Source organism: Pteropus medius, unplaced genomic scaffold, assembly GCF_902729225.1.
Source record: "Pteropus medius unplaced genomic scaffold, Ma_sr-lr_union100, whole genome shotgun sequence".
Classification (NCBI taxonomy): domain Eukaryota; kingdom Metazoa; phylum Chordata; class Mammalia; order Chiroptera; family Pteropodidae; genus Pteropus; species Pteropus medius.
Window position 1 is genome coordinate 19,487,382 of NW_024342471.1, and position 24,845 is coordinate 19,512,226.

Sequence of the window (24,845 nt, forward strand, 5' to 3'; positions counted from 1 at the left end):
GAGGTGTTTTGGTAAAATACCTTTTCAGGTGTGTGTATACGTGGATGCATGATGGGGTGGGGCGGGGGGCACGTCTCAGGGTCTTCTGTGACCTCACAGAACTGTCAAACTGTACAGTTTTTCCAACTTGCCATATAAATGATGGGTTTGCATTTTAGTTGCAACAATAAAAATTTTTTTTCTAAGAAACGTGGATTTGGAGTGCTTCCCATTTCTTGGCTTAATGGGCCTAAACCAGGATGCACGGCTCCTGTCGCTTTCCAATGCCACCGACGGCGAAGCAGATGGCGTCGGTCGAGCGGGGTTCTGGGTTATCACATGGGCCTCCCAGGGGTGCGAGTGCCTTTGGGCTCAGGGCATTTTCCCTTCTGGGGGTTTATTTAGCATATCAGGCGTCAGCGCATTTCCTTCAGGAGCGATAGAACCCGCCTTTGGAACATATTCGAAGAACCGTTCAGACCTCAAGAACGTGTCCCTTAGCCCAGTGGTCCCCAAGCTTGTTGGCACCAGGGACCGGTGTGTCTATGAGAATCTAGTGCCTGACGATCTGAGGTGAAGCTGAGGCGGTGATGCAGGCACTGGGGGGCGGCTGTCAATGCAGATGAAGCTTCGCTCGCCTGCCGCCTCAGCTCCTGCTGTGTGGCCCGGTTCCTGACAGGCCACGGACTGGTTCCGGTCCACAGCCTGGGGTTCAGGGACCCTTGCCTTAGCCAACTTCCTGTAAGACACAGTGGTTGTTACATCTCAGTTCCTCCATACGGTCCACATTTGATGTAGAATTGACATAGAAATAATATATATAAAATTTGCATAGCGTTGCCTGTGCAAAACGAAAGTCTCCCCCTAAAGTCATTGTTTTTGACTTTTTGTTTTAAAATAATTTCAGACTTGCAAAGATGTTGCAGAAAGTGTACAAAGAGTGCCCTTAAGTCTTTCAAGGTTTTATGACTTTCAAAGCTGGCTGTAGGGTAAACCGCTTACGTTTCGGCCTCCTGGCAGGATCTGTGGAACTGAGAAACAGTCATGGTCAGGTGACCACACAACACCTGTGGAGGACTGCGGGGACCTGGATGGTGTCCTGCCTTCTGTCACTTCAGTCTTCGTTTCACATACAAAAAATGGCATCTAAGCTTTGGTGAAGAGGCAGAAGAGCAGTGTGGGGGAATAAATGGAAAACCAAATTTGTAACTTTGGAGCAGAAATCCAGTGGGGCTAAAGACCAGACGGGGGCCATCATCGCGCGGCTAGCAGGGGGTCCCCAGAGAGCCTTCGGAAAGCACGTGAGTCCCTGAAGCCAACTCCTGTGGGAGAACCCGCCTCACGGTGTCACATTGGAGAGAGAGTGTTAAGGGACAGGAGGGGCAACTTTCTTCCCCAGCAGGATGTTTGAGGAAACTACCACTATCGACTTTTTTCAGGTGAAGCGAAACACCAATGCAAACCATTTTTTAATTGAAATTTCAGAAAATTGAACATAGAAACAAGGCAAATAAATACTAAGTTAAACTGAAAAGCACAAAACATATACAGGAAGTCCAAGTGAGAATGTTTAAGTTACGAAGCCCTCCCATGCCACTGTCGGTCGATAGCCACATTCGAGCCCCGTGTTATCGTGACATTATTAACAAACAGCGCAGGATATGTTTGAGTTTTTTTAATAAACTTAAATAAGACACTAATTTTCTTTCTCTAAAGCAACATTCTCTTCAGTAAAATCTTTCTTCACACCAGCTTATGGCTTCTGAAGCAATTCATTTAGTGGACTCTAAGTTCTCTTGCTTCAAAAGTTGGACTCCATTTCGTTTCGTGAGCTCCAAGTGAATGCTTTTACTCACATGACACTCAAGGCTTCTCCTTTGTGCTGTCGAACACAGTGAACATAAAATAAGGTCCACAGGCAGCAGGCCACGGCTCGGGTTAAGAGTGAATTGTAGAAACCCTAGCTCTGTACCTTCCCATCTTCCCCAGCCCACCCAAGTGACAGCTCGCTGCAGTTGAAATGACTTGACCGCTCACCGGCCTGCTGGCTTCCTCAGCCAAACCAGAAATGCCGCGCCAGCTGACGTGCAGGGAGACCTCAAGTTCAGCACGTTCATCTTGGAGTCTCATTCCAAGCCTCCACCTGCTGGCCTCGACCCCTTCGAAGCGTGGCCGACTGATGCTGACCCAGCTCTGCTGCATCCTGGGTCAGACAGTCTCAAAGCCAAAGGCTGACTGAAGCTGTGCAGCCTCCGAAGTGCCATGCCTTGCCTTGTTCTGCTCCTGTACAAAAGTCTCACTTGTGACCTAGGGCTTTGCAACTGGTCCCAAGACTCAAGGAGCAGCTCTGGCCAGCTCACACTTCTGGGAGCACACAGCATGCCCCCACCCAAAGCTCAGGTCCTGTGTCGAGACTGGGCAGCAGCAAAAACAAAGATGTCAGATTTAGCTCGTCCACTGAGGCTCTTTAAAATACTGTGATTTCAACATCTGCCTCCTGGCAAAAGTCGTCTTCTCTTTGTTCTGAGCAAAATTTGTCCATCTTCTCAAAGGCGAAGCGTCCTTTTTCACCTGAAACGTGAAAGTGATTTGTCACTGTGTTGTCCCTTGCCTCAGTGTTTCCTACTCTGGCAGGCCAGGGGGACCTTAGCATTCACTGTTGCCTGGGTCTCGGGTGCTGCTCTAATGGGCAGGGGCGAGAGCATTTGGGGAGCTCACTGGCCCCCTCTCATGGACCCAGTTCCTTGCTCTTGTGTCCAAGACAGGGTCTACTGAACTTTAATCGTGTACCTTGCATCTGCTTTCATTCCCCAGGAACGTAAACCGAATTAGGAAATAAAGCATTTCTTACCACCTCAGCCACAAAGGAAACCTGCCTTAGCTGAGTACAGTTAAGTGGGTCGCTAGCAGTGCCCGACTCGTGTGCTATTTTGTGTCTTTCGAGAGCTGGCTGAGGCCACACTAGCACAGTCTAAGGACCCAAGAACCCCACCGCACTGCACGTGACGTTTGACGCTGCTCTTTTACCAAATGACAGCGTGGCCTCCCGAGCTGCCGCGCGCACAGTCTCCAGGTCGGATTGGCACAAGCTGGCAATCTGATCAATGCTTTCGATGCCCTGTTCGAGGTCGGGGGAAAGAGGGCCCTTTAGGGAACATTTTAAGTAGCAGGTAGAATCCACTTTGATTTGCCCTGCAGGACCGGCCCTGGCATGGTCTATGGGGACTGACCCCGCCCTTTGCTGAAGGCTTCCAGGTTTCTCGTGTGGCCTCAGGTTATCAGAAGCACCACTGGAAACATCTCATCTTTTCAATCCTGACACCTGCCAGTGAGCCAGGCCATTAGCACTGACGGATGGACAACTTCTGAAAGACCCGTCTTGAAAATGAGACCTGCTTCCCTGTGGACCTTCCTACCTCCTCCCTGCTCTCAAACACTCCCCTCCAGGTTAGACTGGGAGAGCAGCTGTCAGGGCCAAGTTCAGGTACCCCGATCCCCAGGCTGCTCTCCAGAGCCAAGGACCAGAGCGTACTTCAGCTCCCTCCACTGGGCACCCTTCCCCTCATCCTGGTTATCTGATTATAACCATATGGTCCTAGAATTTCCTGTCGATTCATCCCAGAATTAATGGCGTAAGTGAGTTTAATCTATTGGACTATTTTTCATCTAGTAAATTGGCAATTTTTTAAAATGGGAATTCTAAATGCAGGTGAGGTTAAAGCTTTATGCGCAATTATGCTCATAATGACATCATAAAAAAGGGGATGATGATGAACCAAAATTTTCTATAATATGAGAGTAGGGGAGAAGGTTAAGTTAAGGTACATCTGGTAGACCCTAAAGAATTCCAAAACGCTTCCAGTCTAACACAGAAAGTTCTTATTTTGTTTACTGGTTTTAAACTATATTTAATATTGTCAACAATTTAACATGGTCACACCCACCCACAAATACACCAAAATGTCAGTAGCTTCCACTAAGTATTAGGATGACATAACATAAGCTTTTATATTTTACACTCTTTTTTTTTTGGTTTTTAAATTTATTTAAATTAGTTGCAAGTATACACAGTACATTGGTTAGATACCTATATTGTTCATAAAACAATGCCCCCAATTGCTCCCTCCCTCCCCTGGCCCTCCACTTAGCCATCACATTAATGCTGACTGCATTCCCTTTGCTGTGCTCCCCATCCCCGTGACTGTCTATCAACTACTAATTTGTACTTCTTTAACCCTTCACCCCATTCTCCAGCCCCCCAACCCCGCTCCCCTCTATCCATCACCAAATTGTCCACTATATTTGTGAGTCTGTTTTTGATTACACTTTTTTCCTACGAGTTTGTTGTGCTTTCATAAATTTTTCGATTGACATTAGAGCATATAATCTGAGCTCAAGAATCGAGTCCCTCGGGCCACCTGCTGCTTCACGCAGAGCCAGAGCGAATGCTCACTTGTCGAGGGTCTCCGCCGGTGGAGCTGACACCTGCTCCTCTAAAACCAGCTCTTCGGCTGCTTTTTATCTGGCAGTGATTTACCTTTTTTGGTCCCAGTGGAATCATTTTGAAATGAACTGGCTTTCACATTAACCACAAGGAAGCCTCTTCGTCACCAGCGGACACAGGTCAAACTCACCCTGAGATGCTTCAGCGCCACGCACGCGGCTTGCTGGAGTTTCGCGTCGTTCTCGCTCAGGGCATTGGTATAGAAGAGCAAAGCCTGGGAAACAAGGCTGCTGTGAATAAAGCGGGAGGCGCCAAAAGCAAAGTCCGCGGCGCCCACGGCCGATCCTCCAACTGCTGACAGTAAGTCGAGCCCTTCTTAGCTTTCTCTAAAAAATCAGGCCACGATCCATTAACCTTTGGGCCAGGCGCACAGTCCGGAGGTGAATACTACAATATTGAGTTTACCTCTGAAAATGCTGGCCCCCGGGCTGGTGGTAATCAAATGAAGAAAACTCATCTTGTTTAAATTTAAATGTGTATGAAATGCATTCTAAAACTGTTATCTAGTGAAAGTGTTGAATCAGAGAAATCAGATACCCAGCGGGGACAACAAAACAATGCACAGGGAGCTGTCCTCGTAGGCTGGCAGTGGCAAGCCTGCTGCCTCAGGAGAGAGGGAAAAGCATCTCTCTCCCCTTGTCACCTGCTTCCAGTCACAGCTCTAACCCCGCCCCTTTCCATGGTCAAGCCACTTCAGCTGGAAAATAAAGCTGGCACTTGCTCGCAAAATTGTAGTGAGCATGTGGGGACATGCCTGGCTCTCAGGCGAGCCCAAGAGACTAGCAAGACCCCGGCGTTGCCTGGGGCTGGTTCCTTAAATCTAGAATAGTCACAGGTCCAGAAACCTTAGAGGCAGAGGAGTCCAACTTCTCGATTTAAAAATGGACTGGACACAGTGAACCGACCAGCCACACATACAAATTGCAAGTAAATGACCAGAATTCTAAGAAACATTCTACATGCAAATGACATCTCAGAGACCAAATAGATATGTTGCTTCAGAAACACTGAGATGAGTGAGGTAAGTTTGTGGCATGGGTTTCTGTGGGTTCCTCAGGTGATGGCCCGGCCACTCAGATCCCGCCCCCCACCTCCCCGCCCCAGGGCTGGTGCTTCCAATGGTGATGGCGTTAGGAGAGCCATGTTCATGTTTCCATGAGCCCTAAGTCCAAATACCTTGCAGGGAAAGCAGCCCCCAGTCACTCAGGCCTTTGTGCTTTTCCGAGAGAGAAAGTCTGCTCCCTCCACCTCCCCCCAGCATACAAAGCTGCGGGCCGGCTGGCCCGGGCCTGCCTCCGCAGCCTCCTCACACCGTACCTTTTCCCGAAAGCTCTTGTTCTTGGCTGCGCTGGCCAGGCCAGCACTGGCTGCCCTGCACACCCTGGGGGGCCCGTCCAGCTGGAGCAGCGCCCAGGCCCTTAATGTCTGGGGCAGGGGCTGGAGCTGGCCCAGCTGCTTCTTCCCCTGCAGCTTCCTGATCGTCTTGGCCTGCCCCGTGCACTTCAGCTCCTCCACGAGTGTTACTAGGAGAGACAGAAGAAGTGGGCCAAGGGTGCCCTACTGATCACAGCCGGGCCGTACAGCTGCAGGTCTGTCTGGCCACTGCCATTAGCCATGGAGAAGTAAACCCCGGAGCAAGCTCACGTGATTACCAAGGCCCAGTCTGGATTGCTGGCGGAGGGGCCTCCTGGAGTCTCCAGGATGGCCTTCTAGCAAAGGAATCAAATACACCCTGAAAATTAATAAAACCCCAGCCCATTCTTCAGGTGCTCCAGCCAGGCAAGCCTCACCGTCACACCAGCTCTGCCCCGTCCGGTGCTGAGTAAAGCCACCTTCCCCAGGACCTCATCTCACTACGTGGAGGAGTGTAAGTCGGGCTTCCCAAAGAACAGCTGGGAGGGAACTCTGGTTTTGAGAAGCTGGCTTCCAAGCATGGGGACAGAGGGGTCCATGGACGGAAGCGCCTTTGCTGCTGTGTGGCTTTGAGGCCGCCTGCTGCCCTCCCCAGCCCCTACCTTCCTTGGTGAGCTGGGCAAAGTGTTTCTCCAGGTCCGAGACACTGTGTTTCTGCAGGTAGCTATGAAACTGGAACCAGGTGACAGTCTGTTCTTCCAGCAGCCCAGCTCCAGGGAGCAGCCCGCCGCAGCTGACCACCTGCTCCAGGAGCCTGCGGCATGCTGGCAAAGCACAGGAGAAGGCCGTGAGGGGGACCGAGACGCCACCCCCTGGAGCTCGTAGTCATGCTGACAAACCGGCCTCTATTCGGTGCCTTGAAGACACTTGCAGAGGTGACGACGCTAGGGCTCAGGTGAGCCCCACTGTGACAACACCGGAGGCCCCGGAGGCTCAGCACAGCGCCTCTCGTGGGGCAGGCAGGGGGAAACTACCTATTTCCAGCTGTCCCGGGTACTTCCCCCTGACTCGGTGCAGGACCGTCTTTTTGAGCTGGTCCAGGAGCGTCGTGGCGGAGCAGGCCAGGACCCCGCCGGCCGCCGTGCACCCGCTCCACAGCTTCAGGCAGCCCTTCCTCCGCGCGGCCTGCGGAATGACTGAAAGCCCAGGCTCAGAGACCCGACTGGCGGCCCAGAGGGTTCCCTCCACTGGGACTTGAGGTCGGAGAGCTGGGGGGGGCGACATGCAGCGTCCTTTTCCCACCCCAGCATGACACATAAAGGACAAGCAGCCTCGGCCACCACCCACATCCCTCACGACGACCTGGGGCAGCTCCTGTCACCGCCTCTCCTTAGGGGGGACCAAAACAGGAGGGGGTCACGGCTGCTGTATACTCAAGGGCATGCTGCGTGCCCAGAGTGTTTCGGGGGTTTACGTCATTGAACGCTACCCAGCGGCCTCCCCATTATACAGATGAGGAAGCTGAGGCTCAGAGAGGTGAATCATTTGCCCAGAGTCACACAGCATGTGCTGCTCACTCCAAGGCTGTGCCACCTCCCTCCCCATCCTCCCCCCACCTCCACCCCTACTCGCACCCCTGGGCTCCAGTTAACTTTGGATGTGGGAAAGGAAACAAGGCTCCTCTGCACTTCAAAGCCCATCACTCCATCCATGCCAGTCGCATAAGCAACACGCAATGGCAGACAATTAATTACTTACTCTCTTCAATGGACGCTGCCTGGCTGACCTTCTCAAAATCGAGCATGGAAAGCGTCTCCAGAACCTGCTTTTGCTGCGCAGCTTCTTCCAGGAGGCACTCCTGGACCATCCTCGACAAATTGGGAGAGGCCAGCTTCTGGGAAGATGCCCACAGCGCTCTGGGTTAGCGTGGACATGGCGTCTGACACGGCATTGGCCAGCTGGCTCAGCCGTGCCCCCGCCTGCACTTTCTACCCCCGTGGCAGCTCCCTGACTGTCACCTGAGATTCCCCCTTCATCAAGGTGGCTGAGACAATAGGATACGGGCTGGAGCTGCCAGGGGCCACCTTTGCCACCAGAAGGGACCAGCCTGCCTGAGAGTGAAGCCAACCCACACAGGAAAGCAGAACTGAGAGAGGGAGAGGCCCAGTCACGATGACATTTGAAACCCTGGCTCCAGCTGGGCCTGAAGCCCACCTCTGGGCCTGTCAATTCTATGAGCCAATAAATTTTCCCTATAGTCGAGCCAGTTTGGAGTCTGGCATCTGCAAATGAAAGAGTCGTGGCTATTGATTCAGGGCATGGCAGGCACAAGAACCACATGGCACTTCACCCAGGCCTGGCCCGAACCTTCTGCAGGGGGGCCTCCTCAATCTCATTGGCTCCCAGGGTCTCTGCACCATGCTCCTTGCCACCTTCAAGATCAGCCATTTGCAGAGAGAACTCCCAGCCACCTCCCCAGGCCCCCCAGCCAGCCCTCTCTCTCCGCTGGGTCCCTCAGCCACCTGCAGCAGAGCTTTGCAGACTTGGAGGTGGACCGTGAGCAGAATGTCCAGCTCGGGGGCGCCGGCCGTGAGCTCCCTGGATGACCCTCTCAGCGACGGCAGTGGGGGCGGGGTCCTGTCGTTTCTGGGTTGGGTTGAGAAGAATCGGGTGACCATTCTGATTGAGGCAGGGGACACCCTCCCTCCCTGAAGAGCTCCGGTCAGGGAGGCCCACTCCAGGTCCTAAGGAGATGGAGTTAAACTGGGGAAAAAAACTAAGAGAAAAGCAAAAGCAGCAAAAGGTGGCAACGACTCAAAACAGGCTTGGGGGGCATGGGCCCAGGGCCTGGGGAGGCCAGGGCACCCTCAGGGTACGTGGTCTGGTCAGCAGCCTGGGGTTCAGACGAAGCCCTAGCTCTGCGACACCGGGCAAGTCTGCCTCCCCTGCCTTAGTTGACTCAGCTGTAAAGTGGGGACGGGAGCCCCCAGCTCAGGGCAGTGAGGGGTGAGTGAAACACGGCCGGCCGTGGGCCTAGCACCGTGTCCTCTCCGTGGTGGGGGTGGACCTGCGGCCTGGGGAAGGGCGAAGTGACACCATCACGGCGGGTGGAAGGGCCACACCCTGCCACTGTCAGGGAGAAGAGGAGGAGAAATTCCCACTGTCGATTCTCGTCAGTGCCGCTGAGCTTTGGGTACAGGAAGCGCTCATGGCCCGTGAGCAGGCCAGCTGAGGCTGCTTGACCAAGAAGGAAGGTGGTGTCGTGGGTGAGAGTGGACGATGGGGGCACAGTCTCTGTGCTCGTTGCTTAGGTCGCGGTCGGAGGCCCCGCTGCGTCTTCCGCCGTTATTTTTTAAGATTAAAGAAAAAAAGTCCATTGGTTGGAGCAAAAAGCTCAGGGCCAGGCTGAGCGAATCTCACTCCCTCCGTGGTCGCTGAGGACATGCTCTGCGCCGGACGGTGCGCACGTGGGAACGGGAGGTGGGGGACGCAATAGATCATCAAAATAAATACCAGTCAGGCAATGGGAGGCCGACGGGAAGCATGGAGCTAAAGCTGGTCACCCGGTCAGCGCTGGGAGGGGGTGCACTCACCGGGGACCCCGGGAACCCCCAAAGAGGGACAGCTCGTGTGGGGCGAGGTCGGCGTTGAGGAAGGCGAAGCTCTCCAGGATGCAGTCCATCAGGCTCTCGGCCGAGCTGTGCTCCCGGCGGCCTCCGCGGGGCTGTGGACCGAGCAAGGCCTGAGGGCAGCCGGCCCCACTCACGCCGCCCAGCACCCCCACCTTAGTAGTGTCCCTCAGTGTGACTGCAGTCCCCAAAGTCGGGGTGGGCACTCCTCCAGTTCCCTCCTAAATGTCCAGTAACGAGGTATGGTGCAAAAGCTCAGGGGAGACCGATCTGAAAAGCCTCACCGGGTCACAGACACCCACAGGGACAGGGTGAGTGACAGGAGTGAGTGAGCGGTCGGGGTGTGTGTGTGGTGGGTGGGGTGGTGACCGAGGAAAGCAGGAGGGCAGGTGCCCTCCCTCAGGATGGCAAGCTGCTGCTCCAGCTGACCCCCTCACTTGGGAACTTGGGGCCAGTGTTGCCGGATTGCTCAATTTTCTCAAACAGGCTGGGAACCTAGGTTTTCATGGGAAGATGCCCAGCTTTTAAATACTGACAATTGATACCAAGTTATTTTTAAAATATGATGTGGGTCAGGCCCAACACCTCTTCAGGAGGCTCAGAGCTGCAAGGTGAGCCTCTGGATACCAGGTGTTGCTTCTCCCAGGGACACGTGGAAGGAGGAGAGATTGGGAGGGGTGGGGGCGGAGGTGGTGTTGAAGCCACTGCTTTGGCCACCACCAAGTCCTGAGAGCCTCCCAATGGCAGGTTCCTTCCTTCCTAGAAATCTGCTGCTGGAGATTTCGGTCTTGTGCCTCTATGTGGTGGCACTCCGGGGCTGGCACCCATCCCCAGGCCCAGCTAGCCCGGGCTTCGTCACACACGCGACACAGCCCGAGCAGACGCTGCCTTACGAACCAGATCCAGGCTCTGAAAAGTTGAGCCCAAAGAGAAAGAGACTAATAAGGCTCATTGCAGAGGTTTCCTTTCTTGATAGTAAAAAAAAAAAAGTGTGTGTGTATATACGCATGTCGATCTCATTCGTAGTAGTATATCAAGTTGCCGTGACCACTAAATCTGTCACTAAATTTGTGAGTACGGAACCATTGTTCCTAGGAGCAATGCAGAAGCTGCAAGCCTCTGGTCACATTTTCATCAACTGGCCAAAATGTAACCTTGTTTTACGTGTGTGCTGTTTGAAGACACCTTATTTCACATACATCGTTGATTTCACATACATTCCTTAACCCTGACCTCAAGGCCAACAGCATTGAACTCAGGCCTGAACGGAGCTTATCTCCGTGAGGTTCATCACCATTGCCTTCCTGCACTCAGCAGCACCGGCCGGCACTTCGGCCCTGTGCTTGGAGGCCATTTAAAACAGCCAAATCACAGAAAATAAGTACAAAAATGTGAAAAACATAGCACTGAATAGACCACGCAAAGGACACCTGAGTACAGTATGAGACCCGAAACAGGAAGGTAGAGCGTCACCTCGTTCACCTTCGGCCGGGAACGTGCGTGTCAGGTGACTCAAATTTTCCGCTATTCTGCAGCTGCCCACAAATGACTGTGAAAGCGTCATGAGTACTGGTTTGGGGGTTACAGACAAATTTGAGCAAGTCGATGAATTTGCTAAAACAGAATCTATGAATAACGAGAACTGTCTACATGTAAATATACGCATTTGTAAACATACACGTGTGTATAATTTCTCTCTAAAAAGTCCACCTAAAAACCATAGCCTGTAATCATTTTATTCTAACTTGGTTTGCCAAAAACGTTCCTCAAAGGTGTTTTAGATTATTGCCTCATCGCCGAATTATTTTAAGATTTTTGTGTAAAGTGGGTATAATTTTTCAAAGTACAGATATGTGACAGAAGCTGCAGGCATGCTGACTCAAAATGTTCTACATGAAAACGCTGTTAAAAATATAAAAAAGGTGATCATTTCTTAAATTTTTTTCTTGAAATTTTCAGGCAGGTCCTTTTGAAAGATCATAGCAGTGAGAAATAGTGAACTTTTTTTTTAAGTTACTGGATAGAAAATGAAAATCCAACTTTCACCTGTGCTGATCTATAATGTTAGGAGTGAGGGTGGGAATAGAACAACCAAGAGTTATTTTTGCAGGGAGCTGTTAAGCTATTTCAGCGTCAAGTGCCCTACGCAAAAGACAGTGGTTTCATAAATTAATTGATGTATTAGTAGGTGCTGGTGTCCTACATTTTATTTGATATACATTTAAATTATGTAAATAAACAAAAAATAGGATCATCTCCCCCATGCCGGCACCTCTGAGAGCCACCTGGGCCCTGTCGAGAAGTTTCGGGGTGTGATGTGTGGCTGTGTGAGGGTGCCAGCTCTGACCCTGAGAACACCCCAGGTTTGGGATTTTAATGCTGAGCCAACAGCCTCAGCTGCTTGGGCCAGAAATTTCAAGATGGGGCCGGTTCTGACTGGACGTGGAGCAAGTTATCCACTCTGAGCCCCAACTTCCTCTTCCACGCCTCCTCCCAGCCCAATGAGGGCTTTTGTTATTCTCACTTGACAGATGAGCAAACTGAGGCCCAGAGAGGGGACATGACCGACCTGGGTGATGCTGGAGTGAGGCGAGACCGCCGGCCCAGGCTGGCGGCCTGCGGCCCCCGCCACTGGCAAAGCGGGGCTGTAGCCCAGCAGAGAGTGAACCTACCTTCAGCCGGTCCCTGAAGCTGAGGACCTGGTGCTCCAGCTCCCGGAGCCGGGGCTGGGAGGGGTCTGTGCACCTCAGTAAGTCCAGGACCTCCCGCAGGGGCCTCTCGAGGGTCACCCCCGGCTCATCCACTCCATGCCCGGTTTCTCCTTCATCACGGCCTTTACACTGGCCACCTGGCATCGTATGGTTGTGGAATGTAGAGCCCCGGGGCAGGTTAGGGATCTCTACTCCCAGATTTCTCCAGCCAGGCCGCTCCATGAATGAACCTCCTGCCAGGTGGGCCATCTCTGGCAGGAGGCCCGGGGATGGGGGGTCCTCCTGAGCCTCCTCTTCAATGGAGGCATTGGGGCCGATGGCCAAGGGCAGGAACCCCACGTCCAAGGTGGATGCCGATGTACTGGTCTCGGTATCTCGGGGGTCCTCAGAGCTGAAGGAGTCCATCTCAGGCAGCTCCTGACTCCGGCTCCACAGGCCTGGGCTCCGAAGGTCGCCGTCAGACAGGTAGCTGAGGATGGACGTGGCCCTTGGCCCACCCAGCGGCAAGGTCTGCTGTGCTGGTTGCTGCAGGACAGACTGGAGAGGAGGACACAGGACCAATCTCACTGGCCACCCCAGGAAGCACAGAGGGGCTCCCAGAGGGGCATCCCCCATAGATACCTGCTCTGCGAACCCACGTTCTTGGGATGACTGAGGTCCACCAAGGTGACTCGGAGGTGCTGATAGGACCTCTCTGTAACCTCTCTGTCCTTGTTCCCTGTCTCCCCTCTAACTCACTCCTTTCAAGCCCCGGCGGGGCCTCCTTGCTGTTTCTCACATCCTCCAGGCTCGTGTACACATTCTCACCTCAGGGCCTTTGCACTGACTGTGCTCTCTGCCTGAGAATGTGCTGCTTTATTCTCCCATTGTCCTTCTACCCCTTGGGGAGGCAGTGCTCCCGGAGGGCACAGTCCTCACCTGGCCTAGAGAAGAGCCTGGCACATAGTTTTGAATGAGTGAAGGGAATGAATGAAGGAAGGACCTGACATACAATACACAGTGAGTGCTTATTATATAGAAGCAAGAGCAGCTTGTCGGTGAATTAAGCATTTGGCATTTACGTTCCTTGTTCTAAGGGCCTTCGAGTCCTACCTCATTTATCCCTCACGCCTCCAGTCTCCAAATGCATCACTAGGTTAAAAAGGCTGCTATGGGGTAAAAGATGGAGCAGAAGATGCATTTGCTCCCAGGTGACATAGAGAATCTCTGGAGGGATATGGACAAGTTGACGATGGCGCTAAGGAGGGGACCCAGATCCCCGGAGGTCACAAGAAAGATGTTTTACTGCACACGATCTCAAGGTATTACCTCCTGGAATCATTACAGTTCAGAACAAATAAGTTGGAGGCCAAGGCCACAGCTGGGGTGATAGAACCATCGAGAAGACCCCATTCCAGGCATATAGGAGAACTGACCAGAATGGAGGCCTCCAGAATGGAGAGTCTGGCACCCAGGATAAAACACCCAGGATAACCGAAAACGAAGGAGGCTGAACCCAAAGCTTGCTGCATCTGGAGGTGCCAGGCTGCTCGGCCTAGTCCCACATGCTGGCGCCTACTCCCCACCGCGCCCACCATCCCAGCATGACCACAGCGTTCCTGGCCCACTCACCAGGTAGTACCTCTCCCGGAAGCTGGGGGTGCTCGGGGGTGTCCAGTTGTACAAGGAGCCCTTCCTGCTGCCCACAGAGAACTTGACCGTGGGACTGGGTGACACCAGGAAGATCTCAGTGTCAAACGGGCTGGACAAGAGAACAGAAGGCCAGGGTGTTTCTGTCATCGGTGCCCGGGAGGGCATTCGAGCGCAGCCCAGGGACTTTAGGGCCACATTCTCGACCCTCTCGGAAACGTCTCTCTGAGGCCCACCACGCCGAGGGTCTTCAGATGGCAAGAAGCAGCGACTGGTCGCCACAGATGTGAACGACACCCCCCCTTTAGAGGGCCCTTTGAGAAGCTCAGCAGACCAGCGGTGGACACGCAGTGCTGCCATTTCCTGGGTAAGCATCGTCACCACCCATCTCAGATTCCTCATCTGTAAAGGGCGCCACTCTAGGGCTTCTCTGTCAGTCCCAGTCCCAGGTAAGGCTGGGGACTCTGGGCCTCGCCGACCCAGCCCCTGGCGCAGGTGGGTCTGGGTAAACCCTCCCTGCTTTGCAGAAACCTGCTCGCTCTCATTTGCACAAAGGCGGGGCTTGAGGCCCAGCGGGACCACGGGGGTCCTGTGACTCAGGCACTACAAGCAACAGAAATGCCCACAAGTAGATGCTAGGGCACGATCGGGCCACGAGGGGGAGCCAGCGAGGCCCCTCCAGCTCTCGGGGAGGGAGTCCCGCCAGATGGGAATTTGGAGCTTACCGGGAGGAGGAGCCTCAGGGCCCGGAGGGAGGCTGGCCCCTACTCACTTCCACAGCACTTCCAGCTGCAGCTTGATGGTGCCCAGCTCTGTGATGTCCACCACGATGACATGCGGCCGCGTCGTGAAGAAGTCGGTGATGTCACACGTCACTGTGCCTACGGCCAGCGAGCTCAGGCCTCTTAGCTCTGTCACCTGGCGGGGGACGGGGGGAGTTGTAGGTGGCGTCTGAGCTGAACACCTGGGCGCCCTGGCCCCACCCCTACGCCCCACCCACTTTGATCTCGAAGTTCTCGTGCAGGGTGGGGATGAAGGCCTTCTCCTCCTCGTCCCAGGTCTGGCTGTCATCGGACTCGATCCGGCCCTTCAGCTTCCAGCGCTGGCGGCCCAGGCGCATGAGCACCTGTGGGTGAGGCCCAAGAAGGGGTGGGTTCAGCTGCCCCAAGTGGGCACCCGCCCTTGCCACCTGCCCCAGGGCCCTCACTGTTGCTGGGACCCTGGACCCCCAGAGGCATGGCGGGGAGCCCTGACAACTGCCAGCGGAGAGTGGACCTACCTCATACTGGTCTCCCGGGCAGAGGCGTGCGTAGCCCACCAAGCCTGGAACACAAGACAGGCAATTCTCTCCACCCTCCTCTGCCCCTCCCCGCCCCATGGGCCGCAGTCTTTACCCGGAGACCTCACACCCTGGTGTGGGGATCAGCCTCAGGGAGGGACAAGCCGTCAGGACGGGCAGTGGACAGGCCTGGGCCTTCACATCCAACTCAGAGAGGGGGCAGGACTTGCCCAAAGTCACATATCACACGAGTGCAAACCCAGGGCTGGATCCCTGGATTCTGACACCTCCCCCGCCAGCAGAAGTCCTAGGGCCCCCAGGAAGGCCAGACACCCCACCCAAACGGGCTGCTGCCTACCCACTCTCAGCCCTGCTACCTTTCATCCTGACGTGGAACTCGCCCAGGTGGACCTCCAGGGCTCCCTCGATGAGCCACATGTCCTGCAAAACCCCACATAGGGCAGCTCAGCGCTGCCCCCCCAGGCTAGGCCACAGGGGACACACACAGACCCTACCAGGGAGAGGCCCATGGACAGAGAGGTGCTTCCTCAGAGTCCAGGGAAACCCCCCAAAGCTGGGCCCGGGCCCCCGCTGCCCTCCCATGCCCCCACAGCCGGCCCACCTCAGTGCACTCCTGCAGGCTGCGGCCCAGCTCCTGCAGGCTCTCCCTGGAGGCGCGGCTGGGTGGGCACTTGGAGAAGGCCCGCTGCATGTTGGAGGCACCATCACGCAGGCGGCACTGGATGCAGTAGCCCTCGTAGAGTTCGTCCACCTGCCGGGCACACAGGAAGGTGGGTGTTGCCCACGCTGAGGGACAAGGCCCCAGACCGGCCTGCCATGCTCACCCTCTGGGAAAGGCCACCCCTGAGCTCACGTCCCCAGCCCAGCCCCTGACAGCGGTTCGACGGTCCCCGCAGAACACGGGGGCAGGAACTACATGTGTCTCATCCACTCCGTCCGTATCCCCAGCTCCTGGCAGCGGCTGGCAGCCGGTCAGGGCACAATGAAAATGTATCACATCCCCTCTCCCTGCCTGAGTTTTCAGCTGTGAGCAGGGGAGGTGGGCTTGTGTTATCCTGCTCACCCACTGGACTGTGGGGGAGTAAGAGTTTGCAGACTTCAAAGCCTAAAGGATTTGCTGTGCAACCTTGGGCCAATGCTTGTCCCTCTCTGGGCCTCTACTCTCCCATGTCTACAACTGGGTGGTCGCTCTCAAGCTTCCCATGGGCCCAGTCTCCCCTGCAGTTCCTGCTCCTTCTTGACTTCCTCCAGCCACTCAGCACCCAGACACCCTCCCCCTACTCAGAGGAGGTGTCCTGGCTCCAGCTAATCCAGCAGCTGCCCAGCAAGGAAAGACACTACCCCGCCCCCACCCCAGACACCACAGGAACCAAGCTGACCTTGCTGATGTGAAATTCCATCTTCCGAATGTGCCTTTCCACAAAGCGCGTTTGCTTCTCCCAGAAAAACAGAAGATGCTTTAAAAGTCACCTAGGCCATCCTCCAGCTCCTGCCACCCTCCTCAAGGTCCTAACACGGAACTAGGCTCAAAGCCAGGCCAGCCCCTCACCACCCTTGAGGGAAATTGCAGGTTCCCTTTGGAGGGCGGGTGGCTTTGGCCAGCAGTGAGCAGGACAGATTTAGTGGAGTGGGCTCCGACTCCCTCCAGCCACACCTTAGGGAAAGAGGCCTCAGTTTTGGGGGAGAACCCAGGTATTTCTTTTATAGGACAGCCAGAGGGTGCACTAGGAGCAAAAAAGTTATTCTCACCCAGCCAGGCCCAGCCACCGCCCACTTTCTTAACACCTGCAGACAGAGGAAGTTTCACTCACCTTGTCCAGGTCGTAATAGAAAGCCTGTGGGGGAGGGAAGTGGGGGGAGGTGTCAGGGCTCCGGATGCTCCTCCAAGACACATAAGCCTACATCCTAGGGCACCTGAGCTCAGAGGACGAAAGGCCAGCAGCCACCCCAACCTCTGAGGCCTGCGGGCCCGGCCAAGGAGGAGACCTGATATACACATGCACTTTGAGTGAGGCCGTTCTAGGCAGTTCTAGTTTGGGCTGTTTCCCAGCCATGTGTCCCAGGCAAGCCACTCAACCTCTCTGAGCCTCCATTCCCTCTTGTAAAATGGGATAGCCTTAGCATCTACCCCATAGAGTTGCCATGAAGAGTAAAGGACACGGTAAGCACTCAGCAAAATGGGGAACGCTGTGATTTGATTGTTTAAGGAGTGACTTCGGCCATGACCAGAAGGACTGAGAGCGGGGAGAGGCAACCAGCAACACCCAGGAGTTCAGGCCCCAGAAATGGCAAATCCAGACCCGGTCCATCCACGCCAGGGGCCAGGATGAAAGTAATCTATTGTCAGGGCAGGGAAGTCTGTGTATCAAGGTCCAGACAGTAAATATTTCAGGCTTTGCGGACCACATGGCTTCTGCCGTGGTGGCAGGAAAGTGGCCACAGACAATATGAGAATGGTGGGTGTGGCCGCGTGTGGATAAACTGTATTTCCAAAAGGGGCCTTGGTTTGCCCACATGGATTAGAATCACCGCATCTGAGCCTGGAGAAATTTCCACAGGATTGGAGATCCACTAGGGAGAGAAAGCAAGATGTGACTTCGTTTTTAAGACAGCTGTTGACCAAAACCTTCTACAGGCACTCGTATGTATGTTTACATAGTTATGGGATCAGGGGGAAAAACATGGAAAGATAAATGCTAGATTGTCCTTAGGGTTAACCAGGGTGGGACAGAGAAGGTGCGAGTGGGGAGTGGGGGCAAGGGAAGGGGTGTCAAGCAAAAAAGAAAGATGGATCAAACCCCCAGAATTCTGTTTTCCCATGTATGCATTTATGTGGAATTTTATGTGTGGGATTACGAAATTAAAGCTCCCTGTGAGAAATAAAGAACTAGGAAAGTTCCCAAGCCTTTGGAAAGAAAAGTAACCGCACAGCGACTTCTCGAAAACCAAGAACCAGCAGTGATCAGGGAAGCAGGACCCTACATCGGCCATCCTGCTGTGTGGCCCCCAGTGCAGTCACCGCCCTGGGCCTGGCCTCAGTGGACCCATGTACGAAACAGGAGCAGCTGAAACGTATGGACCTTTGTACACTCGTCTGCCTTAGAGGACTTTCTAGAATGGAAAGAGAGAGGGAGAGAGCCGGGGAGACCTGAGAACACGGGGCGGGGAGGAGGATGGGAAGGGCTGGGAACTGGGGGTGGGCTCTTGGCAATGCCGTCTCCCTCCCGTCTGCGTGGCCCGCCCACCCACCAAGGGCAAGGCCTGCCTGAGCCGCCTGCCCTTCCCTCCCCAAAGCATCTGGCACATGCGTGAGGCTGGAGGTCCTGCGTCTCCCACCCAGCAGATCCCCCACCCCAGGTCCTCTCCACTGGGGCCAGGATACAGAGGTAGCCAGCTGCTGTTTTGATAGAAAGATTCGCTTCCCCCTCCCTGTTTTCTCTACATGTAGGAGGAGGGTCGCTAGAAACAAGCTGGCTGGTAGGAGCCCACAGACAGTAAGGCCTCCTGTCCTTTGTTTCTCATCCCCTGGAGGGTAGGTAGGTGGGCGGGGGAGGGGAGAGAGCCTGGGGACTCCAGACCAGGAGGAGGGGCTTCCCCACCTCGGGGAGGAGGTCCCGCCCAGCGCCCAGCGGAGAATACAGGATGCCCGGTTACGCTTCCGACCAATGATACATAATTTCTGTTAGTATAAGTCTGTTCCAAAGATTGCATGAGACATTCTCACACTGAAAAATTAAAAATTGTTGTTGACCTGAAAATCCAATTTAACTGGGTAGCCTACTTTTTGTTTGTTTTTGGTCTTGGTTTTTCGGTTTTGTTTGATTTTCTTTGCTTTCATGTATGTGCGTGTTTTGTTTGTTTGCTGTCTTGGTTTGGTTTGGGCCTTTTTTTTTTCCCCCCTCTATCTGGCTTTCCTAAGGGAGTGGCAAAGCCCAGAGCACATGAGTCTTGGGATAGACAGGAGGCCCCAGGGCAGCCTCCAAGACACTGCCCTCAAGATGCCGCGGACCATCGGGTGACACGCACCTGGGCCACACACCTGGCTTCGATGCCCGACCATCACATGAGCCACCCGACCACAGGGCGCCAGGACGGCCAAGGTCTGTAAAACAGGGCCGTATAACACACGTACCTCTACATACCCCCTCCACCCCCCGCCTCACGGTTCCTTCTAGAACCGAAGAGAATGGAGGTGAGCCCTCAGACGTGGGAACTCTGTATCGTGGGGCGGGGGGCTTTCCACAGCCCGTGAGGTTAAATTTATCCCCAAATGAAGCAAGTCCGTATCCTAGGCCTCTGAGTTCCGAGGCTGAGATTTGCACCCGTGGGGCGGACACGGGGGTGAGGAAGGGTCCATCTTTGAACCCCAGCCGAGGCTGCCTGGGTGGGAGGAGTCTAGGGAAGGGTCTCACCAGCCTGGAATTCCTGTGGGTATCCTTGTGGCGCCCTGACAGGTAATCCAGCTCGGCCTGCTGGGCACACAGAGACTCCCTGTGAGGAGAACGAGGAAAAGGGGTTTGAAAAGGAGCAAGGACAGGAAGAGGAACAGGCTGGTGGCCTCTGCTGCGGCGTGCAGGCAGCCAGAGCTGCCCAGGGAGGGCAGCTGTGGTTCTCAGCAGGCTCAGAGGGCAGAGGGCAGAGGGCAGAGGGCACAGCCATTCTCCCCCAGGAGCCTGGTCTATCTGCTTAGCCTCCAGATCCCACACACTGTGGGCCATGTGCTCAGTGCTGTGCAGAATGAGGAATCTCTCTGTTAATTCCTCCATCAGCCCCACAAACTATTATTAAACCCATTTAGAGATGGGCAAACCGGCCCTAAAAGAAGGCAAGTAACCCAGTGCACTCAGCAGGTAAGAGGCTGAATCCAGGTCCGAAGCCAGGCAGTGGCCTCCGGAGGCCAATATCATTACCCCAGCCCCTGGGGAGGTCAGCGAGAGCACACGCCCCTATGGATGAGGATGGCCGTCCTGCTGTCTGAACGCCTGGAGCCAAGAACCAGAGAAAAGCCTGGAAAACCCATTCTGGAAAGCATAGAAAAAGCCATGGGCCAGGAGGGGACATTTCATGTTGGATTGGACAGTAAACCTGAGATCTGGACTTGGAGACCTGTGTGGGGCTTCATCGTCGATTTGCTGGGTCACCCCAGGAAGGTGACTCACCCTCTCTGGGCGCATGTATACCACCTACTACCAGGCACTGCTCACTCAGGGGCTGTGCTCCCAGAAAGAAGTGGACGCTTTTGACCTCAGACGAGTCTCAAACATGCGGTCCTTATGGGAAACACCAGAAGCTGTCCTGGGGGGGTGAGCACCTTGGAGACAGGTCCCCCCACTCCAGGCACACACCCCCGGCTCCTACTCTACACCAGCGCGAGGGGCATCATGGGAGGAGGGCAAAGGATGCCCCCTGGGTGGTGGGGAGTGGGTGGGGAGATGTGGCATTTACCTGAGCCCAGAGCAGACAGAAGGACAGGTCAGCTTTGGCCCAGGCTCCCCACCCTCTGCCTTCTGGCGATGGGATCCTGGACAAGTTGCTTCCCACAAGTGAGTAAGCAGGAGCTCCCTCTGTGGCCTCGTACAGACGAGACCCAACCAGACCAAAGACTATACTTTGTAAAGGCCGCAAACAGCCCATCCTTACTGGAGGCCTCTCTTCAGTGCTTCGAAGATCTTCTTCACTTGCTGCGTCTTCGGGTCTGGGCAGACAGGCCCCTTCCGCAGCGTGCCATACATCTTGGAGGATTTTGCAGGCATTCGAGACCTCACCGAGTTCCTTTGGATGGATTTTCTGTGAGAAGGGATGGGGTGGGGGAGCGGCGGAAGGTTAGGGTATGGGTCTGACAAAACCCTTCTCAGGGGCAGACAGGCAGTCAGGGGACCTGGCTGAGTCCCACCCGATCACTACCAAGCTGTGTGGTCTCAAGAAAGTCGCCAAGATTCTCTGGGCCTCAGTTTTCTTCTCTGCAAAGCAAGGGCTGGGATTTGAGCATTCAAAGAATACTACTACTACTACTAATAACCTGATATGAGAAATTAACTTACAGTGAGAAATATAATCGAGCAGCCCAAAGACCAATACTTTTTGTTCAGCCTGCTTTGCCTGTGCAGGCAAAGCAATGTGGGAGGCCAAATCATAGTTCTGTGGTGTACCTATGGGATGGGCACGTGTTGGCTTTGCCTGCCCAGCATTCATCCACCTCCCTCTGCTAATAGCTCAGTTTTGCTCTGCAGAACCTCCCCAGCCCTGGTTTTTATATATATGGTTTGGAAGGAGGTGGCCTGATGAATCAATATACATAAACACATGCATACACATGGAATGCACACACGTACATGGGCATTTTGAGGCCAACCCATGTCCCGGCTCTGGGTTGGTCAACATATTCCAATCCCGTGGCCCAGGGAGAGGCATGGGAACCAAGTCTGGCCAGTAACTCAGGAGTTTAGTTCTAAATTCACAGGAGTAAGAAGGATCCTTGACAGCATGCTAATCTAGGGGAAAACACACCTGGAACTTCCAGCCTCCTCTGTTGCCACCACGTAGGGAGGATGGAGCCAGCACAGAGAGAAGCGGATGGAGGCAGAGCACATGCATAAGGCAATGTGTTCCTGGATCCAGCTATGCCTGAAGCTAGCCCTGTCCATGGACTTTCAGATACATGAGCTAGTTGGTTCTCTTTTTTGCTGATGCCTAGTTGGAGTTGGGAGCGCGGACCAGATACCCCAGCAGTGACAGCTGTGTCTCTCAGCCCTTTACAGATATGCAGGCATTTCAGGATTGATCGTAGTGGTCAGGGTGGCCTCATTAAGGCACAGAACTGCTTTCATTGGCATCTGAGCCTCTTCTAGCATCTTATGATCCTGTGCTTTGTCCACTAAGCTCGAGACCAGAGTTGGCTGATGCTGCTGCCAGGTATGTTTAAGTCCATCTTATCCCTCTAAAGACACTGTTTCCTGGATGCCCCTACACCAGATGAGGCCTCATCACGCAGAACGAGGGCAGAAACGACACTTAAAACTAACTCCTGGGTCGATTTCTTAAAGAGGAGCGGCTAGCCTTCCTCTCCGCCTTCTCCCCCTCCTTCCTCATCTTCCTCAGGTACTCCGAGGGGTCGGCTTCAACCAGGTACTCTAGGGCCCCCATGGGGACGGCTGAGCCACAGGGAAGACAGAACAGCCGTGGAGCAGGCCATCTGTTGGCTCAACACTGTTACGTGATAGGGAGGACCAACCGATCTTACTGAAGTCCCAGTATTTGGGGAGATTTCTTTGTCAAAGCAGCTTCACCTCTACAAATATCGACTTTCACAACTGCCTAGGAGGCAGGTATTAATTTTAACCCCATCGCAAGGGAGGGAAACTGAGTCTCAGATAAGTGACTTGCCCCAGATCATGTAGGTGACAGAAGTGGGACCGAACCCAGATGTATGCAGATCCTCAGGCTCGAGTCTTTGCCACGCAGCGGGGGGTGAGGCGCAGTGTTCTCAAGGCCCTCAGAATCACCTGGAGGACTTAGACCCAGATGGCTGGCCCCCACCTCCACCCCACTGGAGTTTCAAATTTAAGAGTCTGGGGCAGGGCCTGAGGACTTGCATTTTAATGTGTTGCCAAGTACTGGCAATGCTCCTGGTCCGGGGCATGGGAGTCATCACTCAGGAGAAGTCCTATTGCTAGGTGCCCAGCTCCACATCTCCCTGGGAGCTCTTCATAGTCTGCTATACTTTTTAGGTCCAAAATCATGGGCATAGGATTCATTCATTCATTCGAACACTCAGAGCAGGGCTTTCCTGGGTCAGGCGCTGTGATAAACGCCGAGGGGCCAGGGTCCCACCCTCGAGGGCTCACAGTCCACAGGGAGGGGGTGGACTGTGGTCTGGAGAGCCAGGCAGGGGGCAAGCGGGACACAGCTCCAGATCCTTCGCCAGGGTCACTGGGCCACCACATTGCCCTGGTCCCCCAGAGGCCTAGCAAGCCGCCAAGCTGTATTTCCAGTCCAGCCAGATGCTGCACATTCCATGTGCAGATGCAGACACCTGCTCTTGACTCAACAGAGAGCAGCCGTCCTAGCCACCCCTGCTGATGAGGACCAAGCCCCAAGACTCATGGTTCCCCATCACCCTACATGGTCACATTGCAAACCAAGAAATACAGACCCCAGGCCCTGCCCAGGCACGCTGAGAACTGGTCCCAGAAGACACTGCAGCAAGGAAGGCTCTGGAACACCACCCTGGACCCTCAGGGGCCTCGACACAAGCTCCAGGTCAGCCACCCTGGTCAAATCCCAGCCCTAGAGGTCGTAGGCACTTTTCCTACTGAAGCCTCAGTTTCTTCATCTGTGAAAGGGAGATAATAAGAGTCCTGCCCCACAGAGTTGTCATGAAAGGTATCACTCATTTGACAAATATTTACTGAGTACCTACTGTGCACCAGATTCTAGGGGCTGGGGCTAGAACTATGACCAAAACAGACAGAAGCCCTGCCTCAGTGAGCTGTCGTACCAGCTGGGGGAGATCGTGGGAAAAGGTAACAAACACAGGCTCCGGAGCCAGACGTCAGAGTCTCTATACGGCTCCCTTACTCACAAGCTGTGTGGCCTTGGGTAAGTTATTGAACCTCTCTGTGCCTCAATGTTCTCATCTGTAAAATGGGAGCCAGAGAAAGGATTGCCCTGAGTGACATGAGTTCATGTAAAGGGCTTTGAGCAGTGTCCAGCCACCGGTAAGCGCTGTATAAGGGTCAACGTTAAGTAAGAACTTTAAAAAAATCATACATCAATGCCTAGTGCTGAGGAAAAAAATAAAGGCAAGATCATGAATTAAAGTGGGGTGCACAGGGAACGCTCCCCCAGTCATGTGATGTTTGAGTAAAGGTACCAGCAGAACACTGGGCACCAGGCCTGGTACATCATAAGTGCTCATCCTTGGACCCGCTGTTGCTGTCATTTACATATTATATGACAAGTGACACTTTCCAAAGGCCAGGACGGAGCTGTGCTCCCACTCCCTTCCCCTCCCCGAGGCCACATCACCCACCTCTTGGAGCAGACCCTCCACAAGGTGGCCATCTTGGCAGGCTCGAGAAAGAGGCAGGTTTTGGACAAGCTAGGGTCTGCGGCAGACGGGCAGGCAGGCAGGTGGGGTGGGCAGGCAGCTCCGAGGCGGGAGCCACGCTCACCTGCCAGCTCGCGGGGGCTCGGCGTCCCGGCAGGTGTGCGCCCTCAGCCAGGTCCCTTTCCCGTCTACCTGGAAACCTCCTCGCCCCTGCCGCTGCGGCTTCCAGGGGAGCTCTGAGCCCAGTGCTCTTGTCTGAGCTTCATCAGGGCAGGTGTGGCGGCCACTCTGAGGGCCGGTCCCGCCGGGAAAGGTGATACGTGTGCCAGCTGCAGGTGGCGAAATCAGGCTGCATGTCTGGCCCGGTGTCACAACTGCCAGGGCAGGGAGTGACCTCTGGGGCAGACTCAGTAAATATTCAACGGCCCCTGGCTCGCCAGGCAAGATTCCACCGGATGGGCACGTGCAGCCCACTGGGCCTGGCCTGCATGTGAGGCCACAGGGCGGCCCTGCCCGGTGTCGTGCGGAAATGCCTTGTCGGAGGCTCTGGTGCATGGCTGCGGCACGTGCAGGCTCTGGAGGCCGGCCAGGCTCGAGTCCGCACCTGCCTCTTCCCCCGCCTCCAGGTGGGGCTGGAGATGAGCATGGGGCAATTATAGGACCGACTAGAGATGTTTCAGGTGAGAACTCA

At 54.6% G+C, this 24,845-nt stretch overlaps 1 protein-coding gene and 1 long non-coding RNA gene across 11 annotated transcripts in view; one reads left to right on the forward strand and one right to left on the reverse strand.

Moving 5' to 3' along the window:
* Window positions 1-193, forward strand: part of LOC120603811 (uncharacterized) — a 680-nt gene extending 487 nt beyond the window's left edge. Inside the window, exon 2 of the long non-coding RNA XR_005653154.1 lies at window positions 4-193. This is a non-coding gene — a long non-coding RNA (uncharacterized LOC120603811). The remainder of the gene's footprint in view (window positions 1-3) is intronic.
* A 1,237-nt stretch (window positions 194-1,430) lies between these two features.
* The window catches only part of RIPOR3 (RIPOR family member 3), a 62,187-nt gene continuing 38,772 nt past the window's right edge, over window positions 1,431-24,845 (reverse strand). For 6 of the 10 annotated variants that reach the window (XM_039864592.1, XM_039864595.1, XM_039864596.1 and 3 more), the window contains 20 exons: window positions 20,746-20,892; window positions 19,518-19,596; window positions 16,917-16,940; window positions 16,485-16,538; window positions 15,707-15,856; window positions 15,462-15,525; window positions 15,085-15,128; window positions 14,806-14,931; window positions 14,578-14,723; window positions 13,788-13,917; window positions 12,138-12,713; window positions 9,430-9,560; window positions 8,359-8,482; window positions 7,595-7,730; window positions 6,871-7,032; window positions 6,499-6,660; window positions 5,801-6,006; window positions 4,614-4,697; window positions 3,007-3,097; window positions 1,431-2,550 (listed from right to left, as the gene is read on the reverse strand). In XM_039864592.1, the coding sequence (XP_039720526.1) occupies window positions 2,447-2,550; window positions 3,007-3,097; window positions 4,614-4,697; window positions 5,801-6,006; window positions 6,499-6,660; window positions 6,871-7,032; window positions 7,595-7,730; window positions 8,359-8,482; window positions 9,430-9,560; window positions 12,138-12,713; window positions 13,788-13,917; window positions 14,578-14,723; window positions 14,806-14,931; window positions 15,085-15,128; window positions 15,462-15,525; window positions 15,707-15,856; window positions 16,485-16,538; window positions 16,917-16,940; window positions 19,518-19,596; window positions 20,746-20,892 (2,740 nt within the window). In that variant the 3' untranslated portion in view covers window positions 1,431-2,446. Of the gene's footprint in view, window positions 2,551-3,006; window positions 3,098-4,613; window positions 4,698-5,800; window positions 6,007-6,498; window positions 6,661-6,870; window positions 7,033-7,594; window positions 7,731-8,358; window positions 8,483-9,429; window positions 9,561-12,137; window positions 12,714-13,787; window positions 13,918-14,577; window positions 14,724-14,805; window positions 14,932-15,084; window positions 15,129-15,461; window positions 15,526-15,706; window positions 15,857-16,484; window positions 16,539-16,854; window positions 16,941-19,517; window positions 19,597-20,745; window positions 20,893-22,697; window positions 24,104-24,136; window positions 24,555-24,845 lie in introns of those variants that run through there. The other 4 variants (XM_039864598.1, XM_039864597.1, XM_039864591.1 and 1 more) reach the window with 4 other exon arrangements.